Source organism: Oikopleura dioica, chromosome 2 (assembly GCF_907165135.1).
Source record: "Oikopleura dioica chromosome 2, OKI2018_I68_1.0, whole genome shotgun sequence".
NCBI lineage: Eukaryota > Metazoa > Chordata > Appendicularia > Copelata > Oikopleuridae > Oikopleura > Oikopleura dioica.
Window position 1 is genome coordinate 13658054 of NC_137292.1, and position 24549 is coordinate 13682602.

The 24549-nt window shown below is 43.1% G+C and overlaps 8 protein-coding genes across 10 annotated transcripts; 7 read left to right on the forward strand and 1 right to left on the reverse strand.

The window, feature by feature from the left end:
- Window positions 1–133: 133 nt before the first annotated feature.
- LOC145698404 (SNF2 related chromatin remodeling annealing helicase 1-like) lies at window positions 134–2630 on the forward strand. Its single transcript, XM_081775608.1, has 6 exons — window positions 134–172; window positions 244–1279; window positions 1323–1823; window positions 1866–2093; window positions 2139–2445; window positions 2491–2630. Exons 1-5 carry the CDS (start codon window positions 134–136, stop codon window positions 2336–2338), a joined length of 2004 nt encoding a protein of 667 aa, XP_081631734.1. The 3' UTR covers window positions 2339–2445; window positions 2491–2630.
- A 1206-nt stretch (window positions 2631–3836) lies between these two features.
- On the forward strand, window positions 3837–7503 carry LOC145698743 (uncharacterized). Its single transcript, XM_081775960.1, has 6 exons — window positions 3837–4059; window positions 4133–4517; window positions 4561–6714; window positions 6761–6843; window positions 7156–7263; window positions 7306–7503. The coding sequence occupies exons 1-6, from the start codon at window positions 3848–3850 to the stop codon at window positions 7457–7459; spliced, it is 3096 nt and encodes a 1031-aa protein (XP_081632086.1). The 5' UTR covers window positions 3837–3847; the 3' UTR covers window positions 7460–7503.
- Window positions 7504–7553: 50 nt separating this feature from the next.
- LOC145698943 (transmembrane inner ear expressed protein-like) lies at window positions 7554–8183 on the reverse strand. 2 transcript variants are annotated; one of them, XM_081776182.1, is made up of 3 exons: window positions 7853–8183; window positions 7756–7811; window positions 7554–7693 (listed from the first exon to the last, which is right to left on the reverse strand). In XM_081776182.1, exons 1-3 carry the CDS (start codon window positions 8083–8085, stop codon window positions 7629–7631), a joined length of 354 nt encoding a protein of 117 aa, XP_081632308.1. In that variant the 5' UTR covers window positions 8086–8183; the 3' UTR covers window positions 7554–7628. The 2 variants fall into 2 exon arrangements, with proteins under 2 accessions (XP_081632308.1, XP_081632309.1); XM_081776183.1 differs by having other exon boundaries at window positions 7629–7707.
- A 313-nt stretch (window positions 8184–8496) lies between these two features.
- LOC145699504 (DDB1- and CUL4-associated factor 11-like) lies at window positions 8497–10753 on the forward strand. The gene is made up of 5 exons (XM_081776779.1): window positions 8497–8810; window positions 8991–10003; window positions 10051–10248; window positions 10293–10460; window positions 10503–10753. Exons 1-5 carry the CDS (start codon window positions 8595–8597, stop codon window positions 10603–10605), a joined length of 1698 nt encoding a protein of 565 aa, XP_081632905.1. The 5' UTR covers window positions 8497–8594; the 3' UTR covers window positions 10606–10753.
- Window positions 10745–12718, forward strand: LOC145699505 (uncharacterized). The gene is made up of 7 exons (XM_081776780.1): window positions 10745–10936; window positions 10986–11179; window positions 11225–11526; window positions 11572–11761; window positions 11808–12087; window positions 12133–12410; window positions 12453–12718. The coding sequence occupies exons 1-7, from the start codon at window positions 10789–10791 to the stop codon at window positions 12648–12650; spliced, it is 1590 nt and encodes a 529-aa protein (XP_081632906.1). The 5' UTR covers window positions 10745–10788; the 3' UTR covers window positions 12651–12718.
- A 42-nt stretch (window positions 12719–12760) lies between these two features.
- LOC145699502 (pre-mRNA-splicing factor ATP-dependent RNA helicase PRP16-like) lies at window positions 12761–18733 on the forward strand. Of its 2 annotated transcripts, none has more exons than XM_081776775.1 (12): window positions 12761–13256; window positions 13313–13726; window positions 13776–13863; window positions 15757–15951; window positions 15996–16127; window positions 16235–16334; window positions 16380–17404; window positions 17448–17679; window positions 17724–17996; window positions 18037–18248; window positions 18295–18411; window positions 18455–18733. In XM_081776775.1, the coding sequence occupies exons 1-12, from the start codon at window positions 12766–12768 to the stop codon at window positions 18632–18634; spliced, it is 3459 nt and encodes a 1152-aa protein (XP_081632901.1). In that variant the 5' UTR covers window positions 12761–12765; the 3' UTR covers window positions 18635–18733. The 2 variants fall into 2 exon arrangements, with proteins under 2 accessions (XP_081632901.1, XP_081632902.1); XM_081776776.1 differs by having other exon boundaries at window positions 13126–13256; window positions 13305–13726.
- A 36-nt stretch (window positions 18734–18769) lies between these two features.
- Window positions 18770–20554, forward strand: LOC145699506 (uncharacterized). The gene is made up of 4 exons (XM_081776781.1): window positions 18770–19134; window positions 19175–19585; window positions 19634–19831; window positions 19943–20554. Exons 1-4 carry the CDS (start codon window positions 18848–18850, stop codon window positions 20076–20078), a joined length of 1032 nt encoding a protein of 343 aa, XP_081632907.1. The 5' UTR covers window positions 18770–18847; the 3' UTR covers window positions 20079–20554.
- A 31-nt stretch (window positions 20555–20585) lies between these two features.
- On the forward strand, window positions 20586–23131 carry LOC145699503 (dolichyl-diphosphooligosaccharide--protein glycosyltransferase subunit 2-like). Its single transcript, XM_081776778.1, has 8 exons — window positions 20586–20778; window positions 20822–21240; window positions 21287–21726; window positions 21770–21984; window positions 22025–22207; window positions 22249–22415; window positions 22454–22678; window positions 22721–23131. The coding sequence occupies exons 1-8, from the start codon at window positions 20631–20633 to the stop codon at window positions 22820–22822; spliced, it is 1899 nt and encodes a 632-aa protein (XP_081632904.1). The 5' UTR covers window positions 20586–20630; the 3' UTR covers window positions 22823–23131.
- The last annotated feature ends 1418 nt before the right edge of the window (window positions 23132–24549 follow it).

A 24549-nucleotide genomic window follows, 5' to 3' on the forward strand; every position in this document is an offset into this window, starting at 1 on the left:
TCGATTTGTCGCTGCTGGTCAATAAATTTCGCATCGTCGCTTATTGGCGGAGCGAGGGAGGATTTCTTTCAATCTTTGAAGAACAAGAGAAACCAGCCTCGATGCTCCCCTTGAAGAAATAGGAGAAAGGAAAATGGGGATTTTCGTCAAGTTCCAGCCATGTGAGGAATGCGTTTGTCATTTATATTTATTGATATGAGTACTAAAAAATTTATTTACATTCTTTGATAAACGGATAAACAGAAAAACTACGCTGTAATCTTCAAGTACAGCCCACAAATCATCTCAGAAATCAAGAAATTCGGAGCAAAATGGGACGGAACTCACAAAGTCTGGATGATAAGCAAAGTTATGTGTGGCCGACTTGTCAACTGGCTTCGGCAGAACAATCATAGATTTGAATTCGATCAAAACGAAAAGGTCCTGACCGACAAGACCAACACTGCTGGAACATCCAAAGCTGCCGGTGACAAAGAAAATCCTGACCAAATTGTCGTTCAAATCATCTTTGTGAAGGGAGAAGAAGGGAGATTCGCTGTTACCTCGGAAAAGTGGCTCGATAGAGATGCGTACAAATTGTTGATCAACGAAATTTTCAATAAAGTTCGACTCCCGAACGGGCAGCCAGCCGGCTCATATTCAGAAAGATGGAGATTCTGGACCTTTCCGTTAGAGGTTTACCACGATTTCATGAATACTTACAAATCAGCGAACATCGCGAAATTGACTGTGAATCCTTTTCCTCCCCAAGTCACTCGATACCTCCGTCCGAAAACGACAGAAGAAGCCCCTATTACTCCAAATGTTCCAGAAATGCTACTGAAAGCACTTTACCCATTCCAGCGAGAAGGACTCGAAGAAATAATTCGAAGAAAGGGAAAAGCCATTCTTGCTGATGAAATGGGCCTTGGAAAGACAATTCAAGCTCTGGCAGCAGCGGCTCATTATCGAAAAGACTGGCCACTGTTGATCGTTTCCCCAAGCTCAGTTAAGTTCAACTGGCTCGTCGAAATGAACCACTGGATTGGCGAAATCGTCAACAAGGACAACATTCAGGTTCTTTACACAGGCAAAGATGTAGAGAAGATTCGCAACAACTTGAAAGTAGTTATTACGAGTTACGAAATGACAACTAAGATCGTCGATAAAAACAAACACATGACCGACGTTTCAATCTTTTCAGAAGATCAAGTTAGAAGACCCCGGTTCGGGATGGTCATTTTGGACGAAAGTCACTACATCAAATCGGCAACGGCCAAACGAGCTCAATCCACTAAATGTAAGAGTTCAGTAAATAAAAGTGGTTTTTTAATCTTTTCCAGTACTTTGCAACGGAGCAGCTCGAGTTCTGTGCCTTTCTGGAACCCCAGCGCTTGCGAAACCGATCGAGCTTCATTCCCAAATCGAAGTTGTCAAAAAAGACCTCTTTCCCAATCGTCACTCATTTGGCGTGCGATACTGCGCTGCTATCAAAACTAGATATGGATGGAACTATTCTGGCTCCGACAATCTCCCGGAGCTCTCGTTGATTCTTTCAAAGACGATCATGATCCGTCGATTGAAAAGCCAAGTGCTCAAAGATCTCCCGCCGAAATTGAGAAAGGTCATTTACATGAAAGTTCCAGAGTCGCGGGAGATGCAAAAGTGTTACAAAATCTTCGAAGGAATTCAAAAGATTCCCTCGGGCATCACCAAGGCAGATTTCAAACCTGGCGAGTTCGAAAAATTGTCCGACAAGTTCAAAGAAGCTGATGATTCTCCACTGACGATTTGGAATAAATGGTATTCTGCCACTGGAGACGCGAAGATCAAGTCAATCAGCGGTAAGTTCTTCCTTTTATTTCTCGATAAAACAAGTTTCGTAGAATATCTGATTGAAAAGCTCGAAAATGAAAACGAAAAAATCCTCGTCTTTGCTCATCATCGCTCTGTAATCGACAGTTTAGAGCAGAATCTCTCCCCAAAGATAAAAGGAAATCTCATCAAAATCACTGGCTCGACTAGATCTGACGATAGAACGATGTTTGTTGAAAAATTCCAAAACGATGAAAATGTAAAATGTGCCCTCCTGTCAATCACCGCTGTAAATATGGGTAAATCTTCAAGATGAAGTCGATTTGGTAAAAATTTTCTTGCAGGCGTGACTCTCACAAAAGCCTCGACAGTGGTCTTCGCCGAGCTTCATTACACACCTGGTGTGATGGTCCAGGCAGAGGATCGAGCGCACAGAATCGGGCGCGAGTCAGATGTCAATATCGAATATTTGATTGCCAAGAACACGGCCGACGAGTGGATCTGGAGGAATGGGTGTTCATTTTGTTTTTTGAGAATTCTCTAGAATATCTCTAGAATAGGGCCAAATGTTTGCTGTCGTCAGTTCAGTTGTTCAGTAGTAGACTTCCGTCATGCGAGAACGAAGGAACCGCAGGTCGCGCCGGACTTCAGGTAAGATTAACCGACTTCCTTCTCAAAATTCTAGCAATTGTTTAGGCCGCGACAATCACTCGCGAAATCGACGTGAATCAAAAACATATTACACCGAAGCGTCCACAGATGAGACAGAGTACAGTTCAACAGAATATGACACAGAATACACTACTTACGAGTCATCCAGAGAAGTTCGCAGATCAAGCTCACGCCAGTCATTACAAAGAACCCCTTCAAGCGCCCATCGAAACCGAAGAAGGTAGGAGCACAAGAAAAAATTGTATCTATCACCATTCAGGAGCGGTTATGGATCGGATAGACCAACGCCAAAAGCGCGGAGAAGGCTGAGTTACTCCGACAAGCGTCGTCCTTATCCATCAGGAAATATTGACTATCAAGAATTTGACGAAAACGAGCCTTGTGTAAAGCGACCGATTTTGACAGAGAAAACACGAATGATTATTCGAAGAGTAGCTCTCGGTAAGCTAATCTTCATCATTTAACCTCCCTAACTCTCGCCCATCTTCAGCCGTTCTTACAGCTACAGTCGCCGTCTGCATCGTTTGCCTTCTATCTCAATGGAAACGCGCTTATGACAAGCGTCGGAACGCGACTTGGATCGAAAAATCCGAATTCTGGACGGACTACTTCTACAATCAATTCTCTTGCTCTGGTATTGGTATCGCGTCTGTCATTGTTGCATTGATCTTTGTGTGAATACTCATTAATAAACTATTTATTTTATTTTTAATAAAAAGTGACTTTTTTTCTTTAAAAAATTGGAAATGAACACCCTTGAAAGTTTGATCCAAAAGAAGTTAGAAACGCTCAAAGGAGCCGGCTTAGGAAACTCAGCGGTGGAGGAGAAGCATGAGAACCTCAAGCAGGAGGACGAAAATGATGAAGAAAATGACGGATTTGATGATGACGATGAATTCGATGATATTGTCGCAGAGCTTGATAATGAAGCTAGCTCTGTTCCAGCGCCGGCTCCATCGAACAAGGAATGATTTCAAATTTGCTTTATTGCGAGAATATAGCGCATCTGATCAGTTTTGAATCCTCTAAAAGCGAAAAAGTGACTCTTCGAACATTCCCGATGCAAAGAAAAAGCTAAGACAAAACGAAGCCATTCCAAGTTCAGACACTTGTCAAAATAGTTCAACCGCAGACCAAGAAGTTACAGAGTCCCTGAGCCAGTGTCGAGTTGAAGAAAATTCCGATAACGAGTTTGAGATAACCGAACCGAAAGATGATACTTTCGATGAAGATCTGCCATCGGATTTTGAATAATTTTTCATGGTTGCTAAACCGATTTTTTCCTGCCACATTACTGATAACAAACTTCACATTTTGATAATTGAAAAGTATTTAATAAAACATCAATTGATATCGATATTTTTCAGATGATAGTTTGTAAATGGAAGATTTCAGTATACATTCAGTCGTAAAGAATTATAATCATGAAGAAATTTGTAGCAATATCACGCCTCTCTTGTCGCCCGCTAGAATTTCAGTAATTGGGTACAATCCGCAGCTGAAATGCGCACTCTTATGCTCCAAATATCACTATCATGTGTTGAACCTTGCGAAGAGTGTTGGAGGAAACGAAGCCTACAAGTTTTCTGATAGGTACCACTAATTTTTACCTTCCTTTGACTCCGACTTGGGGCCTTATTTCTAAGCAATCTAAGTGTTGCTTCAGTGATGTTTGCCGTCGCGAAAGAACGACGAATTTCGAGCACAAGTTCGACCCTTCCGTTGTCAAATTCAGTAATGAAAAATACTCTGGTCTTTTTGCCACGCTGTGCAAAACTGAAATGATTGAAGTCAATCAACTAGTGCCGACATTGAACGAGGAAACTCTGACTCAAAGTTATTCTGTTAGAAGGCTTCTGGCAGAAAATAATCGGCCGATTTCCCACTCGAGATATGTTAATGACATCGCTTGGTCCAATAAGGGGAATAAGTTGGCTTCAGTTTGCAAGGATTCAAATTTAAAAGTCTGGAGCGTTACTGAAGACTCGATCAAGCTAGTGAATCGATTCAATACTGTCAGTCAAGCTTCTTTTGTTAGATGGGATACAAAAGTAGGTACTTATGAAAGAAAGATATTTAAAATTCTGTCTCTAGGAAAACAACAGACTCGCGACAACAATCGATCGTCAGCTTAAATTTTGGGATCTTCGACAACTGCGCCAAGCATGCGAGTGGTTTTACATGGATGATCAGCGAGCCAACAACATCGCCAAATCCATCGATATTAACGAAAACTATGTTCTATCTTTGATGACCCAAGGAGGCGCGGCGAACAAGCCCGTTCTCTGTGTCCATGATCGTAGACGCCCGTTGGAAGGTGACACGAGTAAGCGAACGAAAAAGATGAAGCTTTTCTCGACTACTGTTCCTGGCGCGCGGGAGGCAAGATTCTCTGCCGATGGAAAACATGTGTTGGTTTTGGTCGACGATGGTCGAGATTCCGAAACGACCTTTGCTCACGTGCCAATGGGTCGATCATCGGCAAACAGTCAATACAGAAGCAGCTCGATAAAAATATTCAGCATCGATGGCCCGCAGCAATCAGCAAATCATAATATTCCGAAACAACCGATTTCTTCCATCTCCTCGCAAAGTATGATCATCAATTGGCAACAGATTGTGAATGGAGGTGATGATGGAGATTCTCGCATTATCGGATTCACCAAAGAACTCGATGCTGTTGATAGAGTCCACCAAATAAACTTCCATCGGTGGAAATACAAACTGACAGATGACGACGACGAAGATATGTTCAAAGATTTTCAAGCCACTTCTGATCTTGGCAATGAAACGCTTCACGAAAACTCTGAGAATCCTGACAAATCTACAGTTCTTGACGCGTTGCTGAGAGATCTGGAAGGAGAAGTGACATTGATAAGGAAAAACAATCAGTATGGAATTCAAATCTCCAAAGAAATTGGAGAGGGTGCTGTTGTTGTTAAATTCACAACGAACACGCACGTCAAAGTTTCCCTTCTTGTGCCAGAAGGTTATCCAAAAAGTGCGATGCCTTCTTTACTTTCTGCAGCGGTCCCCGCTTACACCGCTGATGAGCAAATTGAATTCAAAAAGGATCTCGAGCAGACGATCAGGATGAAAACTGGGAAATTTGTTTTGGAATCGATTTATATAAAACTATCGGAAGTGGTCCGATCGCTGAGGAACTCAAACTCGGAATCTGTTGTCTCTGTCAGAAGCGAAGCTCTGAAAGTACCAACAGCGTCTGTGCCTGTTCGACCTGGTCCAGGCCCGACTTTTTCAAAGCATGAAATGAAGAATGCTCCTTTCCCTGCTCGGTGTGGGACATGCTGGTGTTCAGATAAACTCGTAGTCTGGGCGAATAAGAAAGTTTCTTTTCCGTCCGAATTACCGATCATTCCAAGCCAGAGTTTCAACATAAAAAGGCATTCAGTCACAGCTGAACACGGCAGAGCCGCGCAAATGCAGGGATTTACGTATCAGTACTTCTTCAATCTCGCCCAACCGAAGCTTGGAGAATCTACTGATCATTCCCCGAGATCAAGAGTGCCGTATTTGAGAAACATCGGTCTCACACGACAAGGATCAATCGACGGAAGACAAGTTCAGAATCTTCAAAAATATCCTCCTCTTCGAGTTGAGCTCCACTCAATTGCCCCTCTCACGAATCTGTCCCGTGTTCTTGCGGAGAGATACTCGATTCCAACAATTTCTGAGAACATGGCGATTATTCAGCCGTCTGAAATCTACAGACTAGATGATGTGTTTCGAATAGAATTGGTCAAGCGCAATTTAGCCGTGGCTAAGGCCCATATCAAGAGCATCAGCGATGAGTCTTTTGGCTACAGCGTTATTGTCTGGTCGACACTGCGCACCATTCTCCAGTATTGGCAGAATTTCATTGAGAAATCAGCTGCTTTGCAGGAAGAAAACTTGTTCAACTTCAAATTTCACTGGCTGCCAAATGCGAGAATGATTATTGAAAAAATAATTCTAACCGGCGACAAGAAAATTGAAACACAAACCTTGGCAATCCTTGCTTCTTATTTATCTTCCGTCCCGTATTTCGAAGATAACTGGACTCAAGAAATAAATCAAAAGTCGCTCATTTCGCTATTGAAGCTCTCTCCACCAACTGTGCAAATATTGCACACGCATGTCCAGCAGTACTCAAGAATTCTCGACAGCTGGAAGATGTTTTTCGAAAGAACAAAGCTTGTTAAGTCTATGTTTGCAGAAACCATGATCCAAAGCCATTTAACCGACAAAGTAAATTGAAATCCCAATGACTTTCTGATAATTAAAATGAATTTAGTCACGTTTGTCTCCCGCATCTAAAGAAATGAAGTCTTCCCGAAGCTTCCACGACCGAGAACGACAAAATAAAAAGATCACCAAGTAAGATATATTTCGATTCAGTATTGTCTGTGTTGTAAATAATCCAAAACAAGAAACAACTTCAATAGTTCACCATTGGTGTCAAAGCTTACCCGGCTTATTTCTTCGGGCAGCCCAGACTTGGGAAAAAGACGTCGAAGCAGGTTATTCGGTCTTGAGTAAATAGACGGTATTCGAACTAAAAACAGCATGCTCCATCCCATAACAGCCGTTTTCCAGTCATATACCTGGTATTCCTCTGTATATGACTTTACCTGTCGCTAGACTAATGCTATCTCCACTGTTCGTGCCCTCTCTAGCATCATTTTTCAGGCTGCTTGGTATGAATCCACCGATCGAAAACATAGAAGACTCACACTGCCAATGCGAAAGATGCAACAAGTGTAATTTACTCGCAAATATCAAATGCACAATTTGCAGGTAGTGTAAAGATAGTGTTCTCAGGGCTAATATGATTTCTAGGCAAGATATTCTTGGGCTAAGTTGGTGCTGCGTCAAATGCAATCACAACAGTCACATTGCCTGTCAAGAACAGTGGTTCGATCAGCGCGAACGATGTCCAAACCAAGCCTGCTTTTGCGAATGTAAAACTATTCTCGACGATGACAGCATCTAATATCTTCATGTTCAAATTCTTCCTTCCTCCTCAGTTCAAATAAAAAAATTGAAAATCAAAAGCTTGTGTATTTTATTTTACAGAAACACCGATCACAAGTTAGCAACGTTCGTCCGTCTTATCACATTTCTTTGCCCAAGTTCAATAGTATGCGAAAATTACGACAAGATCAGACCTTGAGTAGATTTTGAACTTGCCTTTCGCCAGTGAGGAGGCCAGTCTCTTCATCCTCGTCTAAGGAGATTCGTCTAAAGCTCGCAATCGAGAGGAAATGTAAACCCATCACCGATACTTACCGTGCGCGCGTTTTCCTCTTCTTCGGGCTGCATTTGCTTCGATTTCCTTCCTCGTCCTTTTCGAGAATAATTAATCACTCATTCCATCTATGAATACCTTGGTATCCTGCATTTGAAAAGACAGCATAGAGAGATGATAACCACGAGCACAGCTCCCATGATCATTCCCGCTACATGCCATACTCGCAAATTCCCAATGACAATTTGCTCCACAAACGGTCTCTCTTCCATGCTCTTTATTTCAACAAAGCTCTCTCCACTTCCATGCTCATTTTCGTCTGCCAACGAGTGTGTACTAATAATCGAGGATCCGCCTAAGTGATGGACCATTTTTCGATAATTTGATTGCCTCGTTCTACTTGAACCCGGATCAAGTAAAAAGGACACTTCAGATTAAATTAAAAAGTAGAGTGGTCTTTCCTGTTCAGAACTTGCTTCGTCTAGCATGATTAGGAGATTCCCTTGCCAGTAAAATTCAGACTTGCAAGAAGGACTACATTGATTGACAAAAGTCAATATCCATTTATCGATATCCCTCTATTAAACCTTAGTTGTAATCATCTGGCTTATCTATCATGAAATACCGATTATTATGTTGACCTTGACATTCAGTTTAAACTAGAAAATTTCTAGTAGAAATAGAGATTTGGGCACAAAATGACAGTAGCCAAACATCTCCCCGGGGCCATTGGCTCCGAACGTTCGCGAATATCGCGCCAGAGTTTTGACTAATCTTGTGGCTGTTACGTAACGCAGTCAGCGAGCGCATAAAATTATTCTGAGAAAGTGGCAGGATTTTTTTCAGAAGAAGGTAGTTATCGTTTGGGCGCGTTAAAAATATGGATAGTGGATCTGATGATAGAGAAGATGATCGAATGGAAGATGATTATCAAACTGACAGCGAATGGACGACTGAATCAGATTCTAGCAACGAAGACGGTGTGATTGAGGCAGGAGAAGACGAAGAAGTCAGGGAAAGATATGAAAGAGAGAATAGAAGACTCGCTCGCTCGGAGTCCAGTAATTCTGGAGCCAGTAGCGCCAGTGCTCAGGAGGTAATGATTTTGAGAATAAATTGGTACACGTTGTCAGATTATTGATTTTCTTCAAAGTAAAAAAATCAAATCAGTGAAGCTTAAAAACGGCTATCGTTAAACTACCGACGAATAAGATTTCGGAATAAACAAGATCCCCGTCCATTCAACCGCCCCGAAGCCAATAAATTCCGCTTTTAGGAATCCCAGCTTTCCGCTCTACAACTCGCACGGATTCTTTACAGACGGCAACATATTTTCAACGAAGGATTGCCGCGAGAAGGCGAAATGGAAGACATCGTTAATCCAACAATATCAACAGCTAAAGCAATGATTCTCCGAAATCGATTTAAATCCAGAGCTCCGAAAGCCCACAACCGCTCTTGGATCCGTTCTCACCTCGACTCTCGAAATTATAATTCGAAGAAGCTTCGAGCAAGCCATTGTGCATCCATCATTCCAAATTTCTGCAAAACAGAGCCAGTTCAACACAGATACCGAGTCTTCTCCGGGTCTTGGACGCCAAGTGGCAAATTTTTCGTCACCGCCAGTCAGAAAGAACAAAACCAAGTGGACATTTACGATGCGAATCGCCTGACAAACGAGGAGTCCGACGAGGACGCCGATCCTAAAGCCGCTATTATCAAAAAGATCAACATAGAAGACGTCGGCTGGGCGATTATCGATCTAGCAATTTCCTCTGATTCGAAATACGGCGCCGTCACAAGTTGGTGTAACAATATCTCCGTCTTTCGCATCGACAACGATAGAACAGACAGAAGCGTGCACAACATTCCCCTGCCCGTCAACAACCACAGCTTCTATTCCGGCCACAGATCGGCCGTTTTCAGCTTGCGCTACAATTTTAACAGCTCAAAAATGTTCGGAGGTTCCAACAACGGAAGACTGCTGCTGGTTGATATTGGAACGCAAAAAGTAACGAGCGACATGGATCAGAAGAACGACTATGATATGAATGCCGTGTGCTTTGAAAAGTTCAGCGATAATTTGGCATTCGCTGGAGGTGATAGTGGAATCGTTTCCTGCTGGGACATGCGTTTGTTTGGAAATAAACGAGAGAAGGGCGTTGTTGGATACTTTGCTGGGCATGCTAATGGAATCGCGTACATCGATACGGCGCATGATGGAAGAACTTTACTCACATCAGCAAAAGATCAAGCAATCAAACTCTGGGATATTCGAATGTTTACGAGGTAAAATTTCTCTAGGGTTTTCTCAAGGAGTAAACGCGTATTTTTAGACCAGAGGCGACGGAGAAATTCACCTCTCAAATCGCAGACGACTACTGGGACTACCGACACGATTATGTTCCCACGAGGCATCAGAATACAGTTGTTGAAGTGGATGAAGAAGATACTAGTGTGCTCACTTTGAAAGGGCATATTTTGCTGCAGACTTTGATCCGAGCGAAGTTTTCACCTCAATACACGAACAACAGGTATTTTGGAGCTTTGAGAGACTTCGCTCACAAGAAATCTTTAGATACATCTACTCTGGCGATTACAGAGGCGGATATAATCTGTGGGATCTGCATTCAAAAGAACTCAATGTCCAAAAATTCACATCTGATTATTTCAACTGTCACAATAAATGCAACTTGGTGAGAGACGTCGATTGGCATCCACATCTTCCCGTTTTAGCGGCTTCTAGGTACTTTTTTCTACTTTTCTTTCTCGACAATTTTTGTTTTAGCTGGAATGGAAGTGTTACATTCTGGACGCGAAAGCCGTCAAATTACGAAGCCTTATTTTGCGAAGCTCTTAATAATGATTCCCAGGATTTGCTAACTCTTTAACCCACTTCTTTGTATTCCTACTTTTGAAAACATCATCCGTTACTTTCGAAAATAGCCACTGGCTAATCGCTTTTTTCGATTTCTGATCGACAGCACGAAATAAAACCCAGTGTCCCGTTGCGCCACAATTCACAATATTCGCCACAAATCCGTTTTCATTTTCTTTTATTCTTCCAGAAAAAAATGGCGAGTAAGAGTTCGAGGTCGGTTTCATTGAAAGACTTTCCGAAAAAGAGAGGAGCCTCGTCAAAAGACTACAGAAAGCTTGACAGGTCCGACCAGGAGAAAATCAAGAAGCTTATTCGAGAGTCGAAAGGTGCAACAACACTTGGTACGTTTATTCTTTTCTTGTTTGAAATTTGGCTTACCGCTCGTTTTAGATCTATCTGATCAGAATAATCATTCAATGAGTGCGACGATATCTGAGCTGTCAAAGACGCTGCAGAATTTGTACGTGCAGAAAAACAAAATCCACACGCTTCCGCGCGAAATCGGTTGCTTGCGAGAGATGCAAATCTTTGCAGCCAGCGAAAACCAGATCTCCTCGCTGCCAGATTCACTTGCGAATCTAACGGTAACTCTTTCTTTACCAAGATTTGTTATCAAAGCCGTTTCCTAGAGCTTAAAGCGGCTTGATCTGAGACACAACAAATTCGAGGGAGATGTTCCACTGGTTATTTATCAGCTATCGTCTCTGATGGAGCTGTATTTGACGCACAACAAGCTGACGAGATTAAAATCCGGGCTTGGCAACTTGCGGAATCTTGTGCATCTCGACTTTAGTCAGAATAAACTCACAGAACTTCCAAGCGAATTGGGCGAACTGAAATCCTTGCAAAAACTGATGCTCAAGAGTAATCACCTGCAGAGTATTCCTGAGACGATTTCTGAGTGTGTATCGTTGTCTATTTTAGATTTGAGGTAATTTCACTTGAAAAAAATCGTCGTTTCAATGACTTTTTCTAGTCATAACCAGCTTGAAGCGCTACCAGAAAAGATTGGTAACTGCACGAGTCTGACGAGTCTTTCTCTAAAATACAACAGACTGCAAGTGATACCAGAGTCGATAGAACAGTGTAAGAATCTCGTCCATTTTAATATCGAAAGCAATCAGATATCTTCTTTTCCTCCCTCCTTCCTCGCAAACTGCACAAAGGTAAAAATAACCCATAAGATTTCCTTTTCTTATCATAATTTTGCAGCTTCAAGTCCTCACAATCGCACGAAACACCTTCACCGACATACCCAACCTATCAAAACTCGAAAATCTCACTTCCTTCGACGGCTCGTACAACAAAATCAGTTCACTCCGACCCAAAGTATTCACGCTGCCAAAGATCCTGAAAGTGTTGCTTCACAATAATCTTATCAAAAACATTCCTGCTGAAATTGCGACTTGGAAGACTGTCACGGAGCTCGATTTATCCAGCAATTTATTGGAAACTGTTTCTGTCGGAATCGGAAATCTCGATCAACTACAAGGTAACTCATGTAACAAAAGACAACTTCACAAGTATTCTCTCAAAGACCTGAAAGTGTCGAACAATCGTCTCGAGTTCCTCCCCGACACAATTGGCAACATGAAGTCATTGCGAATTCTCGAGCTAGATGAAAACAAGATCGAATACATTCCATCCGACATCGGCTACTGCACGAATCTGGAGACACTTGTCCTCACGTCAAACAAAATTCAGCAGCTTCCAACTGATATCGGCTCGTTAAAGAGATTACGAAAGCTGCTGCTTGGTGAAAATGATCTTATTCTGATACCGCCGCATATTGGAATGCTCGAGTCTCTTCAAGAGGTAGATTTTATCTTTTTCTTTCCAAAATAACGTTTTTCAAAGCTGTTCATAAATTCAAATCTGAATCTTCACAATCTCCCCGAAAACCTCGCGGACTGTCGCTCCCTTCAGATCCTCTCTATCGACAAATGCCCACTCTCAGAAATCCCGGACGAGTACCGTCTGCGCGGACCTTCTTTCGTCGTCCAGTATTTAAAAATGCGCGCCAATTCAATGCGAAATCATGTTCACGACTTTTAACTTCTGCTTCCAACTATTTTCTTCAATCGAGCACTAACACCTGTTCAAAGTCAATTCTTAAATAAAATATTTCCTTTCATTCCAAATAATTTTTAAAATTGTTCTTTTTTGCAGCATGGGCTTTGACGAGGATTCGGCCGAGATTCTCAAGGCCCCTGAGCCGAGTAAGGGAGGTCTCGTGGTTAAAAAGAAGAAAGAGGAAAATGGAACATTCAAAAAACCTTCTGCCTTTGGCCTTGAAGCTCTAGCAGAGAAGAAACGGAAAGAGAGGGAGCGCGAAGAGCGAGAAAAAGACCGCGATGGAGACAGAAATTACCGACGAAAGCGAATTGAAACTCCTTCAAATACTGGCGGTGTCAGTGACAAGTACTACGAGCGAAGACGCGATCGAGAACGAAGAGACAAGGATAGAAAAGACTACCAGTCAAGTAGAAATAAAGGATCTCGATACGAAGACTGGGAAGATGACGACAGACGAGATCGAGACCGAAACAGGGATCGAGACCGACGGGGAGGCCGATCTGATAGATCAGAACGCGGAAATCGATCGTGGGAAACTCCGACGCCAGGCCGAACACCAAGGGAATCCCCATCACCTTATATACGGTACTTATTACGAATAAACTGGAAGGTTTGATTGTTATGCTCACTCAGATATTTAGGTCGGACAGGCGCTCTGAGCGGGGCGAAAAAGGAACCCCACTTCCAACACCATCGTATAAATACAATGACTGGATGGGGGATAAGAAATTAAACGATCGAGGCAGCGAATCTACCAGGACAACTGAATGGTCAGCTTCCGAGCTCCGTGAATACGAAGAAGACCAGAAACAAGCAGATCGAGATTGGTACACAATGGATGAAGGAAACGATCCGCACAGAATGGACCCTGACCAGGAATATGTTGACAAGAAGGAAGATCAACTGAAGAAAAAACGAGAGCCGTTGAGAATGTCGGCAAAGCATCAACAGTACAACATCGACAACGAAAAATGGGAGGCCGAACTTCTTCTAAGATCCGGTGTTGTTACTCAAACCAATTACGATGAAGATTTTGACGAAACAACTGGTTCAAGGTATGGTCACTTATTTACGCTACTTTGTGACGCAGCGATTCCAATTTAGAGTGCATATTTTGGTGCACAATATCATGCCACCGTTTCTCGACGGTCGAACGATCTTCACTAAACAACCGGAGCCGGTCGTGCCTGTCAAAGGAAAAGGTTCAAAGTTTCGCGCTTGAGCTTCTTTTGGATTTATTTTCTGTATATTCGGGTATTTACAAAAGACACATAATTTTGTACAGACGAGTTTGGTTTGGCTTTTTACAGAACGAGGAGAAATTCACGAGTATGGAAGTGTCGTTTTGCTTGGTGGATTCTCATCGATGCTTTTCGGGCGAATTTCTTGTTGCAAACGGAGCAGGTGTGTTGCTTCTCAATTGCCTGAAAGGAGAGCTCCAAGTTGACTTTTCTGAAGGGACTCTTGAGGATGATCGGCTTCTCTGGCGCTTTTGGAAGGGCCTCCTCAAGGTTCATCTGGGCAAATTGCTTGTTGAGGCACCGTCGCTTGAGATTTTCGCGTGGTCTGGGGAGCATTTTCTTTCGGGGTAAGGTCGAAGTGTGGAGGAGTTCATGAGCAACCTTGGCGGACTCGTGGAAGAATTTCTTCGAGCAGATTTTGCAGTTGTAGATGGGCTCGTCGGACTTGCACTCATCCTCGAAAGATGGGACGTTTGTAATTTCATTTGGGACTGGATCAGTCGATCTGAGCACTCCAATTGCAATCGTCATTCTCTGGCTAGCGAAGGATCGGATTTTCTGAGTCTTCTGTCGGTGTCGTCTCTTGACTGGCTGAGCAACGGCGGCTGTCACAGAGTCAGTTTCATTGCCAGAGCTGTAAATGTTCTTGAGAGATCTTGCAGTGGACTTTGTTCGGTGAAGCTTCTTAGGCATGACTGGCATGTTGATTCTGCTGCTAGATCTCTTTGGAGTCGATGACATGAAGCCAGAGAATCCGTTGCCGCAAGAGCCATCGGAAAAAGAGTCGGAATATTCGGAAGAAGTGTTCATCTCTCAGTTTTTAGTTTTGAGTTTTTAGATTTGATTTTCTTATTGGAAGTCGATGTTTGTCTGAGTTAATCTGCTTCGGGTTCCTATTTATGCCGCCGAAACATTGCGACAACGGCGCCACCAGCTGAGCGCTAGTCGCAAGGCCGCGTGTGTTCCGATTTTCCGCCGCGCTCAACTGAGCCACCTGCCCGGAGCCGAATCCGGCAGGTGAATCCAATTAGGACCTGCCGATAGCGACTTCCGATAACCACGTACTCATCCTAACAAGAGTCTTGTTTATAGTAACGCCAAATGACAACGGGGATTGTGATTTCCGGCTCTGACTGCAAGGAATGTAGTCTTGTTGTCCAACAAAGAGTTGTTTAGACGAAAGTGAATTGAGGGGATTTTGTAATCCCTTTTCAAAAATTAAGTTGCTTGACAATAGTGAGATTTACTAAGTGCGTGTCGTTTTTTCGACCTGACAAAAGTGATTTAAGGATCAGAGCAAGTCGTTAAAAGACTTTTTTCATCCCCTTTTGGAAGGTGAGTGTTTGACTAAGGAGTGGGAAGGATTATCCCTTCAGTTTTTTCTTTGGTGGTAGAATCTTTGATCATCAACGTCTCGTAAAATAGCCAATGCTCAATGATATTGATTCCAGTGCACGGATAATCTTCTCATCGAGTTTTAGAGATTCCGAAACCTCCTGTCCAGAAGGCGTAAGCTAAATTTGATCGACTAGGATTTACCTCCATTATCCCAAATCAGATTCGTTACGGCCTAGTTTTTGAAACTCTGGCGTGTGAATTCCTGCACCCATCCGTAACCCTTATCAATCGCTCAGCACATAATCGTCAGAACAGCGGCACGGATCTTTTTGATTTTGAATTCGCCCGGTGGCGGCATCGTTGAAAAGGTCAATCTTGCGACATTTGCGGTGGCCGTACACATTTCCCAAACTAGTTACGCTAGAATCAAAATTGAGCGACAAATTATTCATGCTTCGGCGAGAGCTTGAGAAAGACGAGTTCAATGAGGCAAACTTTAACCTTGAAAAGATGCAACGTCGGATATGGCGGTCGTTGCGCGAGAGGGTTCTCACTTGATCAAAAAGCACAGGGAACAAAAAGAGCGCAAAAAGGCGATGCACAAAGACTGGGAACTCGCCGGATCAAAGATGGGTCAAGTGCTCGGTGTAAAGAACGCTGAAGATGAAGAGGAACGGGAAGATGACGATACTAACTTCAAGGTAACCGAGACATTGTGATAAATCTTTTGAATATTATTCGTTAGGCAAACTCGCAATTCAAAGCTCACTTGGACAAGCAGAATCAGAGCGAAGGAGCGAGTAACTTCTCAAGGACCAAGACCATTCGTGAACAACGAGAGTTCTTACCCATTTACGCCTCACGCGCTGAGCTGATGAAGGACAGGATTGATTTGTTCTGCGTTATTAGTAATTCCCTCGGTGCACGCACTCGAGCATGCCCGGATTTTATTTATCACAGAAGCTGTCAAAAATATCCTAAACAAAGTTGATCCGAGAGAACTCGGTTGTCGTCATTGTTGGAGAGACGGGATCGGGAAAAACCACTCAACTCGTGCAATATTTGATGGAAGAGGGATACGGAGGTATATTTAGCCCATCTTTATTAAAGTAATCATCCTTTTTTCAAGAAAGGGGAATGATTGGGTGTACTCAGCCTCGTCGAGTCGCTGCCATGTCCGTTGCGAAGCGAGTTTCAGATGAAATCGGTGTGGAGCTTGGCCAAGAAGTCGGTTACGCCATCCGTTTCGAAGATTGTACCTCCAAAAAGACCGTGATCAAGTACATGACTGATGGTATCCTCCTTCGAGAGACTTTGCGCGAGTCTGACATTGATCACTACTCCTGCATCGTCATGGACGAGGCTCACGAGAGATCCCTGAACACAGACGTCCTCTTTGGTATTTTACGAGATGTTGTCGCTAGAAGAAATGACTTGAAACTGATTGTTACATCCGCTACCATGGACGCCGGAAAATTCTCCGACTTCTTCGGCGGTGTTCCAATCTACAAAATTCCTGGAAGAACTTTCCCCGTAGATGTACTCTGGGCGAAATCGACAGTGGAGGATTACGTCGAATCCACTGTGAAACAGGCACTTCAGGTGCACCTGTCCATGGACGAAGGCGATATCTTGATCTTCATGCCGGGTCAAGAGGCTATCGAAGTGACCTGTGACGAAATCCGCACGCGACTGGATGAGGTAGACGAGTCACCTGCGCTCGCCATCTTGCCGATTTACTCTCAATTGCCGTCGGATCTTCAGTCCAAGATCTTCGAAAAAGCCCCTGAGGGTTGCCGAAAATGTGTCGTCGCCACTAATATTGCTGAAACATCCCTTACTCTTGACGGTATCAAATATGTGATCGACGCTGGATATTGCAAACTCAAAGTGTTCAACCCAAAAATTGGTATGGACTCGTTGCAAGTCTACCCGATCTCGCAGGCTAATGCCAATCAGAGGTCAGGTCGAGCAGGTCGAACTGGCGCCGGCACTGCCTTTAGATTATACACGCTCTCCCAGTACAAGTCCGAAATGTTGCTCACAACTGTCCCTGAAATTCAGCGAACCAACTTGTCGAACGTTGTTTTGCTTCTAAAATCTTTGAATGTTGATGATCTCCTCAAATTTCACTTCATGGATCCTCCTCCACAGGTTTTGAGAATTTCAATTCTTACTGATTACCATTATTTTTAAGGATAACATGTTGAACTCAATGTACTCGTTATGGATCCTTAACGCTCTTGATAACACTGGCAAACTCACGGATAAAGGACGACTGATGGTCGAGTTCCCCATGGATCCAGCCATGTCGAAAATGTTGATTACTTCTTGTGACATGGGCTGTTCTGAAGAAATGCTGACAATTGTCTCCATGCTTTCTGTGCCAACGATTTTCTTCAGACCAAGAGGTCGAGAAGAGGATGCAGGTAATTTAGAGTTGGTGTATTCTCGTGATTATTTTTTCGAATAGACACGATGCGGGAGAAGTTCAACGTCCCTGAATCCGACCACATGACATACTTGAATGTCTACTCACAATGGAAGAAGCATGGGTACAAAGATACATGGTGTACGAAGCATTTTATTCACGCGAAGGCGATGCGCAAAGTCCGTGAGGTTCGAAGCCAGCTCAAGGAAATCATGGACTCGCAAAAACTCACGCTTACCTCCTGCGGCGCGGCGTGGGATATCGTCCGGAAGTGCATCTGTGCAGCCTATTTTCACGCCGCGGCGAAGCTGAAAGGTATTCGCGGTATTTTTGCATTTTACAACGCGCTATTTAGGTCTCTCTGAATATGTGAACATTCGGACTGGTATGCCGTGTCATCTTCATCCCACTTCCGCTCTCTATGGAATGGGATATGCTTCCGACTATGTCGTCTACCACGAGCTGATTATGACATCAAAGGAATTCATGCATGTCGCTACGGCTGTTGAGGGAGAATGGCTTGCTGAACTTGGCCCTATGTTTTACTCAATCAAGAAGAGCTCGAAGGTAAGAAAAACTTATTTAATTTTGAAGACTTTATATCGTATTCAAGAGTCGCCGTGAAGCTGCATCAAAGACAATGTCCAACCTCGAAGCTATGGATGCTCAGTTCCACAAAGACAAGGAACTAATGGACAAACGAAAAGCCGCTGAAGAAGCATTCAAAAAGGTCAATAAACAAATCAGTTCTAAATTGTTTATAATCGGTTTAGCCTTCGTTGACATCAGTGCGGATCGCGATGCCAGGTGCGCCGACTCCAAAGAGAGAGCGCGCGCTCACTGAGCCCGTGAAGCGTCCAGCCTCGCCCATGTCAAGAATAGAAGAATTCCGCCGGAAGAAGGAGGCACGAACGCCTCTTGGCCGGCCACGAACCCCAAGAATGGGACTATAAAACTTTCTGCTTTTATCTCCTTTTTTCCAATAAGGTTCCTTCATATCTAGGTTATTTACTGTATCTGTTTATGGATTGAACGTCCACTGCCGTGCAAAATGAATTACTTTCTCACATTCTGATGAATTAAGAATGCTTATTGGTCTCCTTTTTCAAGGAGTATCTGCTGGCTCTGATGAGAAAATACCCCAAAAAGTCGTAGATCAAGTGCGAATGGGCATCTTCAATCAGAAGTTTTACGAACTAACAAGCACTTACTACTCAAATCTGCCGGTTTTTTCTTCCATCCCCGCTGTAACATCACATGATGACCTCGACAATTCTCTTCCAGTTTCTACCCTTGAAGAAGTCTACGAGAAAACTCGAATAAAACATCTTTCTGGGATTTCCTTTTGGAGCACTTTGGAAAAATATGAAACTTGTAAAATTCTGAGGGAAATGGAGTCAAGAAAAGTGGAAGACATTTACTTTGCATCTATGGCCACTACGTTTTTACCAACGTAAGGGATCGAGACAATATTCCATGCTTAATTTATTTAGATCATTTCTGGTTTTGGGGAAATGCGCATTCATCGCTTCGGAAGAACAGAAATTGTCTGTCAAATTCGCCATTCGTCAAAAGAACTCACCTGAAAACCTTGCCAGAATTATGTCCCTCCTTGATCTTTGGGAAGACAAAACTCTCAATTTCCCAACAGGCCCTACTCTAGAAGACGATGTCAAAGCCAATCTGCACATTTTGCAGGCCTTCTTCCGCCACCGAGATGCTGATATGTTTAAATACACACGAATCTTCGGCGAGCCGGCTTTTGCAACTCTTATGAAAACTTTGACGAGGCGAAGAGGGGAGGCGTTTTACAAAGATGTTCACACGACCTTGTTAGCATTAGAAGGAGTGCAAATAATAAAGAAGAGGACGGGAGAAAATCTTTTTGACCAAGAACTTCTCAAGTAACATACACTCATTCTGATCGTAATCTATCATGATCTGTTTTTTAGAGAATTCGGACGAAATCTGATGACAAAGTTTTCCCTTCTAAACAGCGAAATCGAAGATGAAAAAGAAACAAATAAAGATCTGAAGTCGAAAATCTTCAGCACCCTTGCTTCAATGTCCATTCTAGCGCAACTCAAGCCCGACGCAATGAAGAACTCACTATCGGGAGATGAAATTAACCTTCCGATGGACTTCTTCAGGTTCAAATCATTATTACTACTGGTGTTTGTCTTCTTTTACTTCTGCGAATTCCAGTAGTATTAGTTCTGGTGAATCTTGCAAAAAACGCATTTGCTCAATTGAAATTGCAGCGTAAAACACTACGACCTGCCAAAATCTCTCCATGAAGTTGTTGGGAAAGAATATAAAGACGCCGAAGAAATCGAGAAGGAGATGACTGCAAAACTAGATGCTATGATTCGTAATAAACAACATGACGAGCTTTGATTTACTGTTTTTCATAAATTTTGTCTTCATATGTGTCGGCATCGACCCACTCTTAACTTCTTGGAATTAAATACTATTCATTTAAAGTTTCATACATCCACTTTTCATATAATTTTTACTTTGACATTTTGTCGTACGTTCCATTTGGAATTGCTTGCGGTGGCGCCACTCAACCCCCGAGCACCATTCAAAAAGCAGGACATCGCGTCTGGGCCCAATCGCCTCCCTATCACTTTTGCTGTGTCATGCTCCGTGACGCGTCTTTCTCCGACAAAATAACACTCATAATTACGCGAAATTGTCTATTTCTTTACGATCGAGAAATTCTCCTTTCTGTTAGCTCTCATTTGATACCTTATTTAAATCTATTTATTCACTGCCATTCTCATCCCTTTTTGTGACCGCCGACGACCAGAGATTCTGGTTGGCCGGAACAATTGCTGCGCTGGACGCGGTTCTGACGCTAGAATAGCCTAAACATCTTTATTTAAACAAAGAGAGGAAAAATATTGTGGAAGAACTCTTTGACTTATTGGTAGAAATCGATTTAGAATGAAATTGCTGGGCTGGGTCTTCTTAGCCTCGGCCACTGCGTCGCTGGCTGGCGTTGTAACGAAAGATATCTTGAAGACCCTGTATTTCCAAAGCGAGCAGAATGCCAAAAGCATTAAGGACCTTTACTACATTTCACTTATGAACCGTAAGTTGTTTCTTCTATTAAGAGATATTAATAACATGTCTAGCTGAGCACGAAGGAATCGATACAGCCCGAACATGTCCCATGATCACTGCCGAAGCAGACCGCACCATCGAGCAATTGTACCACACGATGTTCATCACGAAAATGATGAAAGATCTCGCCGGCAAGAAAGAGTGCAAGTACTCCGTTACATCCAAGGACGAAGACTTGATTTCTGCCAACATGGAGAATCCAGCAAATGTCAAGGATTTCTTCAACGCTATCAACCTTGAAATTCTCCTCCAAAACGGTTTCGATGGTCAAGTTGTTGTCGACACTTTCGGAAAATTGTTGGAAAAAGATGATTCCGTCCTTGCTGTTACTCTTGTCATGCGAGCTGTCATTCAACTCTGGTCTCAGAACAATCAATTGAACTTGGATTCAGTAGCCAAGCATGTCGATATTGCGGATCTTGTCGCTCAGGTAGGAACCCATAAAATGCCTCCTTTACACCAATTTTTCCTTTTAGGCCGATGCTTTCGATAACGAGCTCTCCTTCAACAACGAATTTGCAGCTACTTCCAACTTCCTCTCCGCCGCGTTCAGCTGGGCCGAGTACACAGGCAGATTCGAGCTCAGTGATGACCAACTCCTTGGTTTCTCCAATTTCTTCGTCAACAACTTCCCCGAAGACAACACCGCTCGATTCTACGCCTTTGAAGCTTTCTCCTTTCTGATCAAAAACAAGTACAAAACTCCTTGCCACGTCGCATGGATTTCTCGAAAGCCGTTTGTCTCCGCTAACATGCCACTTGTCGCTCAAATTATGACGATCAACGGAGAAGCAGCCGAAGTGCAGGTCTCGGTCAAATCGATGACGCATGTTGAAAGCAACGAAGTCTACCTCAGCAATTCTAAATTCTCACTTCACGCGCCTAATGAAGAGGGTTGGATGGAAAAGGACTTTAGGTTTGAAATCTCTTCTGTAATTAGACATTAATCTACTCATTAGCGATAATACCATGTTCCCTGTCGTCTTTGAGCACCAGTTGCCCACTAACTTGATCCCTGGATACTACGATGTCGAACTTGAGGTTACAGGAGGCAACTACATTACCGGAAACAACTCTATTCGCCAACGAATCAAGGTCCCACACAGCATTGCGCTCAAAAACGCCCGCATTGCATACGCTTCCAAGAGCTCTGTCGAGAAGAAATGGCATACAAGTAATCTAGGGACAATTTCTTCTTGATCTTACGTTTTTAGCTATCCCCAACGACGGTGCCATCGGAAGCGACGGTAAAATTACAGTCGAATTCGAAGTCGTCAATGAACAAACCTCCGAAAGCCTCACTGCCCACCAGGCTTTTGTCGTTTTCTACAATACGCACAATGATGTAGAAACAACCTTTATCGCCGAGAAAAAGAAATCGAAATACGTCGCAAGCGGTAACTGACGTTGTGAATCTCAAGATTTAACATTTTTGTAGTTGACGTCTCCGGCAACCTTGAATTCGGTGGCAAGAATCAAGTGAAACTTATTGTTGGTGATGCTCTTTTCCACCCAGCAATCAAGACCCACGATTTCGGAACCCTTTTGGTTAATGGCATCCCTGAGCCAGATGCTGGTAATTTCAACGACCGATATCTTGACAAGGTAATAAGTCGTCATTTCCCTTTTCTAACGCATTTTAGTACGACCCGCCAGCTGAGATCCACCATACTTTCCGAGAGCCTGAAGCTCGACCGCCAGTTATGATCTCATTCGTCTTCACTGGCCTCTGCGCTCTTCCTCTTGTCGGACTTGTTGTTGTCTGGTCTCGACTTGGTGTCAATCTGAGAAGAATGGAAAGCGCCTTCTTGCCCTTCCACATTGCCATTGCTTCGATCTTCGGTCTTTACTTCCTTTACTGGCTGAGGGTAAACGTAAATGATAGTAACTCATAATAACCTGATCCCTAGCTGGATATGTTTACAACTCTCAAATATCTCGCTCTCCTCGGTTCGGCAACGTTCATTCTCGGCAACCGAGTGCTTTCAACTCTCGCTGGAAAGCCGAAGTAAATCTGGTCTTCAACTCTCCCAGCCGGATCAACTGGAAATTCTTCATCTTATCCAGTTATTCAAAGTACATAAAGCGACACAACTAAACATGCCCTACTGTCCTGCATAAGTTCCTGTAAAAATTCTCCTTCTTTCCGGGTCCTTTATTCTTTTAGTTCACGAAACCCAGACCACCTGGTCGATGCAATAAACAAAAATACAGACCTTGTGTGCCAAATTAGTGTCTTCATTTACGGAATCGGAAAAATCAAAATTTATCGAATTTAATCAATTTCAACACTTCTCTTCCAACGCGAGATTATGCTCAAACATCAAACCTGTGTGCATTACATTAGATTCAATTTGTACTTTACTACTGTAAGGAAGTGTCCCCTTCCTGACGCCGTTATCATAGGCAATCTGTCTAGATTTAGACTAGTGCAATATTATTGACAATAAATGATCAAAAATATTCAAATCAAAAACGTCTTTTTATCTGCTAGCCGCGATAAATAGCCGTGTTTCTCCTTGGCAGGCATCTATCCAGTGCATTCGCAGATCGGTTGACAGTTGAAAACGTGTACTCTCCCCACAACTTTTCCCTAATCCCGTTGACATTTCGAAAAACGTCTCGTAAAGCGCACTCATTAGTTCTGGTAGCATAGAGATAGATAAAATGAAAGTTTTCTCGTTTTTGGCTACAGGAATTTTAGCGAGATATAACAACTGCCCGCCAGAATGGACATTTGATCGCAAGAATACTTGCTGGAGATCTTCTTATGAACCTATTGCGGCGAAAAATGCATATGCCGCTTGCATGGATATGGGCGGGACTTTGTTAGATCCAAAGGACATGCACTGGAATGAAGGATTGTTTGATAAAAATATAGAAAAAATTTTAACAACTTTGGAAACAACAAACAGTGGCAATGCGGGGTGATCGCCGATATTGGGCAGCCTTTAAAAAGACGAATGTTGCGCGAGGAAACATAACAGATTATATCCAGTACGGAAAGTTCGAAACCAACTTTTTCTGGTACACGCATATGGAGCACGGTCATCTTTTACCGGGAAATTTGACGGAGTTCCTTCTTAGCGAGCCTTTCGACGGGTTGTCTTTGAATGATTGTTTAGTCAAGGTTTCAAAATTTTTGAACACAAGAGAAACTCAAGACTCTTGAAAGTTTCTTCTGCTATTCACTCTTTTGAAGTTTTAAAACCTTGTAAATAGAAGTTTACAATGCGGCGTACCGGAATAAAATGATCATGCGAGGTGGAACCCGATATGCTCCTGTCTGGGGTGCTACAGACTGTTTTCAGAAAGACGTTTACGCTCTTTGTGGCAGAGGTAATAATTTTACATTATTTGTCTTGGGCAATCAAGGGACCATAATTGCGTTAGAAATTCTAACGCTCGGTCATTCTTGATCCCCTGTCCGATTGCGCCGCTGATGTTCAATTATTTTTCGTCAACCGAGTATTTCATGCGGATACAATTGACAAGCATATGTCTGAGGCCAATTGACTAGCCAAGATAATTCTGGCTCGTCGGTACTCCCAAACAAGGAGACTCATAACCCTGAACTAAGAATGTGTGGACTGCACGAACGAACACCCTGACTGTCCCGACGGGTGGGAACTCGACCACGAAGGTTGGTGTTACAGAATGTCTCCAGACAGAAAGAATTGGAAGGACGCAGTGAAAGATTGTGCCTCTCGAGGAGGGGAACTTGCTCATGCAGGAACGA

Excerpts from the sequence above, each read along its gene's own strand:
- LOC145699506 (XM_081776781.1), top strand. The coding sequence starts at position 18,848 with ATGGGCATCTTCAATCAGAAGTTTTACGAACTAACAAGCACTTACTAC. Across the intron at positions 19,135-19,174 it reads GCCACTACGTTTTTACCAAC|ATCATTTCTGGTTTTGGGGA; the intron begins GTAAGGGATCGA and ends TAATTTATTTAG. Across the intron at positions 19,586-19,633 it reads TTTGACCAAGAACTTCTCAA|AGAATTCGGACGAAATCTGA; the intron begins GTAACATACACT and ends TCTGTTTTTTAG.
- LOC145698404 (XM_081775608.1), top strand. The coding sequence starts at position 134 with ATGGGGATTTTCGTCAAGTTCCAGCCATGTGAGGAATGC. Across the intron at positions 173-243 it reads TCCAGCCATGTGAGGAATGC|AAAAACTACGCTGTAATCTT; the intron begins GTTTGTCATTTA and ends ACGGATAAACAG. Across the intron at positions 1,280-1,322 it reads ACGAGCTCAATCCACTAAAT|TACTTTGCAACGGAGCAGCT; the intron begins GTAAGAGTTCAG and ends AATCTTTTCCAG.
- LOC145698943 (XM_081776182.1), bottom strand. The coding sequence starts at position 8,085 with ATGGTCCATCACTTAGGCGGATCCTCGATTATTAGTACACACTCGTTG. Across the intron at positions 7,812-7,852 it reads TTCAAATGCAGGATACCAAG|GACGAGGAAGGAAATCGAAG; the intron begins GTATTCATAGAT and ends ATTCTCGAAAAG. Across the intron at positions 7,694-7,755 it reads AAGAGGAAAACGCGCGCACG|ACGAGGATGAAGAGACTGGC; the intron begins GTAAGTATCGGT and ends GAATCTCCTTAG.
- LOC145699505 (XM_081776780.1), top strand. The coding sequence starts at position 10,789 with ATGGCGAGTAAGAGTTCGAGGTCGGTTTCATTGAAAGACTTTCCGAAA. Across the intron at positions 11,762-11,807 it reads TCCTCGCAAACTGCACAAAG|CTTCAAGTCCTCACAATCGC; the intron begins GTAAAAATAACC and ends ATAATTTTGCAG. Across the intron at positions 12,411-12,452 it reads TGCTCGAGTCTCTTCAAGAG|CTGTTCATAAATTCAAATCT; the intron begins GTAGATTTTATC and ends CGTTTTTCAAAG.
- LOC145699502 (XM_081776775.1), top strand. The coding sequence starts at position 12,766 with ATGGGCTTTGACGAGGATTCGGCCGAGATTCTCAAGGCCCCTGAGCCG. Across the intron at positions 13,727-13,775 it reads GACGAAACAACTGGTTCAAG|AGTGCATATTTTGGTGCACA; the intron begins GTATGGTCACTT and ends ATTCCAATTTAG. Across the intron at positions 17,680-17,723 it reads AGGTCGAGAAGAGGATGCAG|ACACGATGCGGGAGAAGTTC; the intron begins GTAATTTAGAGT and ends TTTTTCGAATAG.
- LOC145699503 (XM_081776778.1), top strand. The coding sequence starts at position 20,631 with ATGAAATTGCTGGGCTGGGTCTTCTTAGCCTCGGCCACTGCGTCGCTG. Across the intron at positions 21,241-21,286 it reads TTGCGGATCTTGTCGCTCAG|GCCGATGCTTTCGATAACGA; the intron begins GTAGGAACCCAT and ends TTTTCCTTTTAG. Across the intron at positions 22,208-22,248 it reads ATCGAAATACGTCGCAAGCG|TTGACGTCTCCGGCAACCTT; the intron begins GTAACTGACGTT and ends ACATTTTTGTAG.
- LOC145699504 (XM_081776779.1), top strand. The coding sequence starts at position 8,595 with ATGGATAGTGGATCTGATGATAGAGAAGATGATCGAATGGAAGATGAT. Across the intron at positions 8,811-8,990 it reads GTAGCGCCAGTGCTCAGGAG|GAATCCCAGCTTTCCGCTCT; the intron begins GTAATGATTTTG and ends TTCCGCTTTTAG. Across the intron at positions 10,249-10,292 it reads CCTCAATACACGAACAACAG|ATACATCTACTCTGGCGATT; the intron begins GTATTTTGGAGC and ends AGAAATCTTTAG.
- LOC145698743 (XM_081775960.1), top strand. The coding sequence starts at position 3,848 with ATGGAAGATTTCAGTATACATTCAGTCGTAAAGAATTATAATCATGAA. Across the intron at positions 4,060-4,132 it reads GCCTACAAGTTTTCTGATAG|TGATGTTTGCCGTCGCGAAA; the intron begins GTACCACTAATT and ends GTGTTGCTTCAG. Across the intron at positions 6,715-6,760 it reads AAAGCCATTTAACCGACAAA|TCACGTTTGTCTCCCGCATC; the intron begins GTAAATTGAAAT and ends AAATGAATTTAG.